At 59.4% G+C, this 1,309-nt stretch overlaps 1 protein-coding gene across 1 annotated transcript in view; it reads right to left on the bottom strand.

The window, feature by feature from the left end:
- The window catches only part of LOC106808721, a 48,031-nt gene extending 47,368 nt beyond the window's left edge, over positions 1-663 (bottom strand). Inside the window, exon 1 of the mRNA XM_014811550.1 lies at positions 175-663. Coding sequence (XP_014667036.1) covers positions 175-663 — 489 coding nt within the window. The remainder of the gene's footprint in view (positions 1-174) is intronic.
- Between the last annotated feature and the right edge of the window lie 646 nt (positions 664-1,309).

The following is a 1,309-nucleotide window of genomic DNA, read 5'->3' on the forward strand; positions in this document are numbered from 1 at the left end:
ACACACACACACGACGCGCGCACACACACCACACACACACACACACACACACAACACACACACACACACACACACACACACACACACACACACACAAACACAGCGAGAGAGAGTGAGACACTCGCGCACGCGCATGCTAATCGAACCACTGTAAAACCACGGAATAGCGCTTACCGCGAAGTTCTGAAACAGCAGCTGTTCGTTGTCGCGCAGCATGGCGACGGGCGGCAGCGCGTACGCTGCCGTCTCGTTGTCGACACCGTCCGCCTCCATCGAATGCTCGACAAACACCTGCAGGCACGTCCACGGCACGCACGCGTCGCAGCGGCTGTACTCCGTCAGTGTCGAGTTGACTACTCGGCAGCGCGTCGGCCTGAAGTCGCGCACCTGCAGGAACGGGTTGAGCAGGAATAGGCCGCACATCATAATTGTCGGCACGGTGAGGCAGAGCAGCACGAAGCAGCAGATGCAGTACGAGTAGCGCTCGGTGCCGCGCGGCGCGGCGCGCGCGATGACGGGCGTGTACGAGCGATCGGAGCCATTGCCGCCGAACGACGTGACGCTGTAGCCGCCGACGCCGCTGACGCTGCCGCCGCCGCAACTCACCGAGTCGTAGTCGCGCTCGAGGATGGGCACCTGCAGCGTGTACTTCTGCGCACACATCTCTCTAGCGGCGGTTAGCTGCGACACTAACGGCAGTGCGTACGCTTCGATGTGAGGCGGTTTCTCGGGGCTAAGCGGCGGGGAGAGAAGCTCATCGGCTGCGTTGGGAGGACAGGGACGGGTCGACGGCCTTAGGAATCGGACGGATGAGACAACAACCGTTGACCGCAGAAGACAGCAGGTGACAGCAGATGATAGCAAAAGGCAGTGGGTGACGGCAGGTGATAGCAGAAGACAGCAAGGTGACAGTAGATGATGGCAAAAGACAGCGGGTAACAGCAGAAGAAAGCAGAAGACAGTGGGTGACAGCGGGTAACAGCAGAAGACAGCAGAAGACAGTGGGTGACAGCAGGTGACAGCAGATGACAACGCGCCGCGCGCACAGCTCTGAAACGGAAGCGTTAGATGGAGAGTCCGGCTAGGTGTCGGCTGACTGACGGTGTTGCGTTGTTCTCGGCTGTCTGACGGTTGTGCGTTGTTGTCGGCTGACTGACGGTTGTGCGTTGTTGTCGGCTTACTGACGGTTGTGCGTTGTTGTCGGCTGACTGACGGTTGTGCGTTGTTGTCGGCTTACTGACGGTTGTGCGTTGTTGTCGGCTGACTGACGGTTGTGCGTTGTTGTCGGCTTACTGAAGGTGTTTCGTTG

The sequence above is a fragment of the Priapulus caudatus genome, unplaced genomic scaffold, assembly GCF_000485595.1.
Source record: "Priapulus caudatus unplaced genomic scaffold, Priapulus_caudatus-5.0.1 Scaffold299, whole genome shotgun sequence".
In the NCBI taxonomy this organism is placed as follows: Eukaryota; Metazoa; Priapulida; class Priapulimorpha; order Priapulimorphida; family Priapulidae; genus Priapulus; species Priapulus caudatus.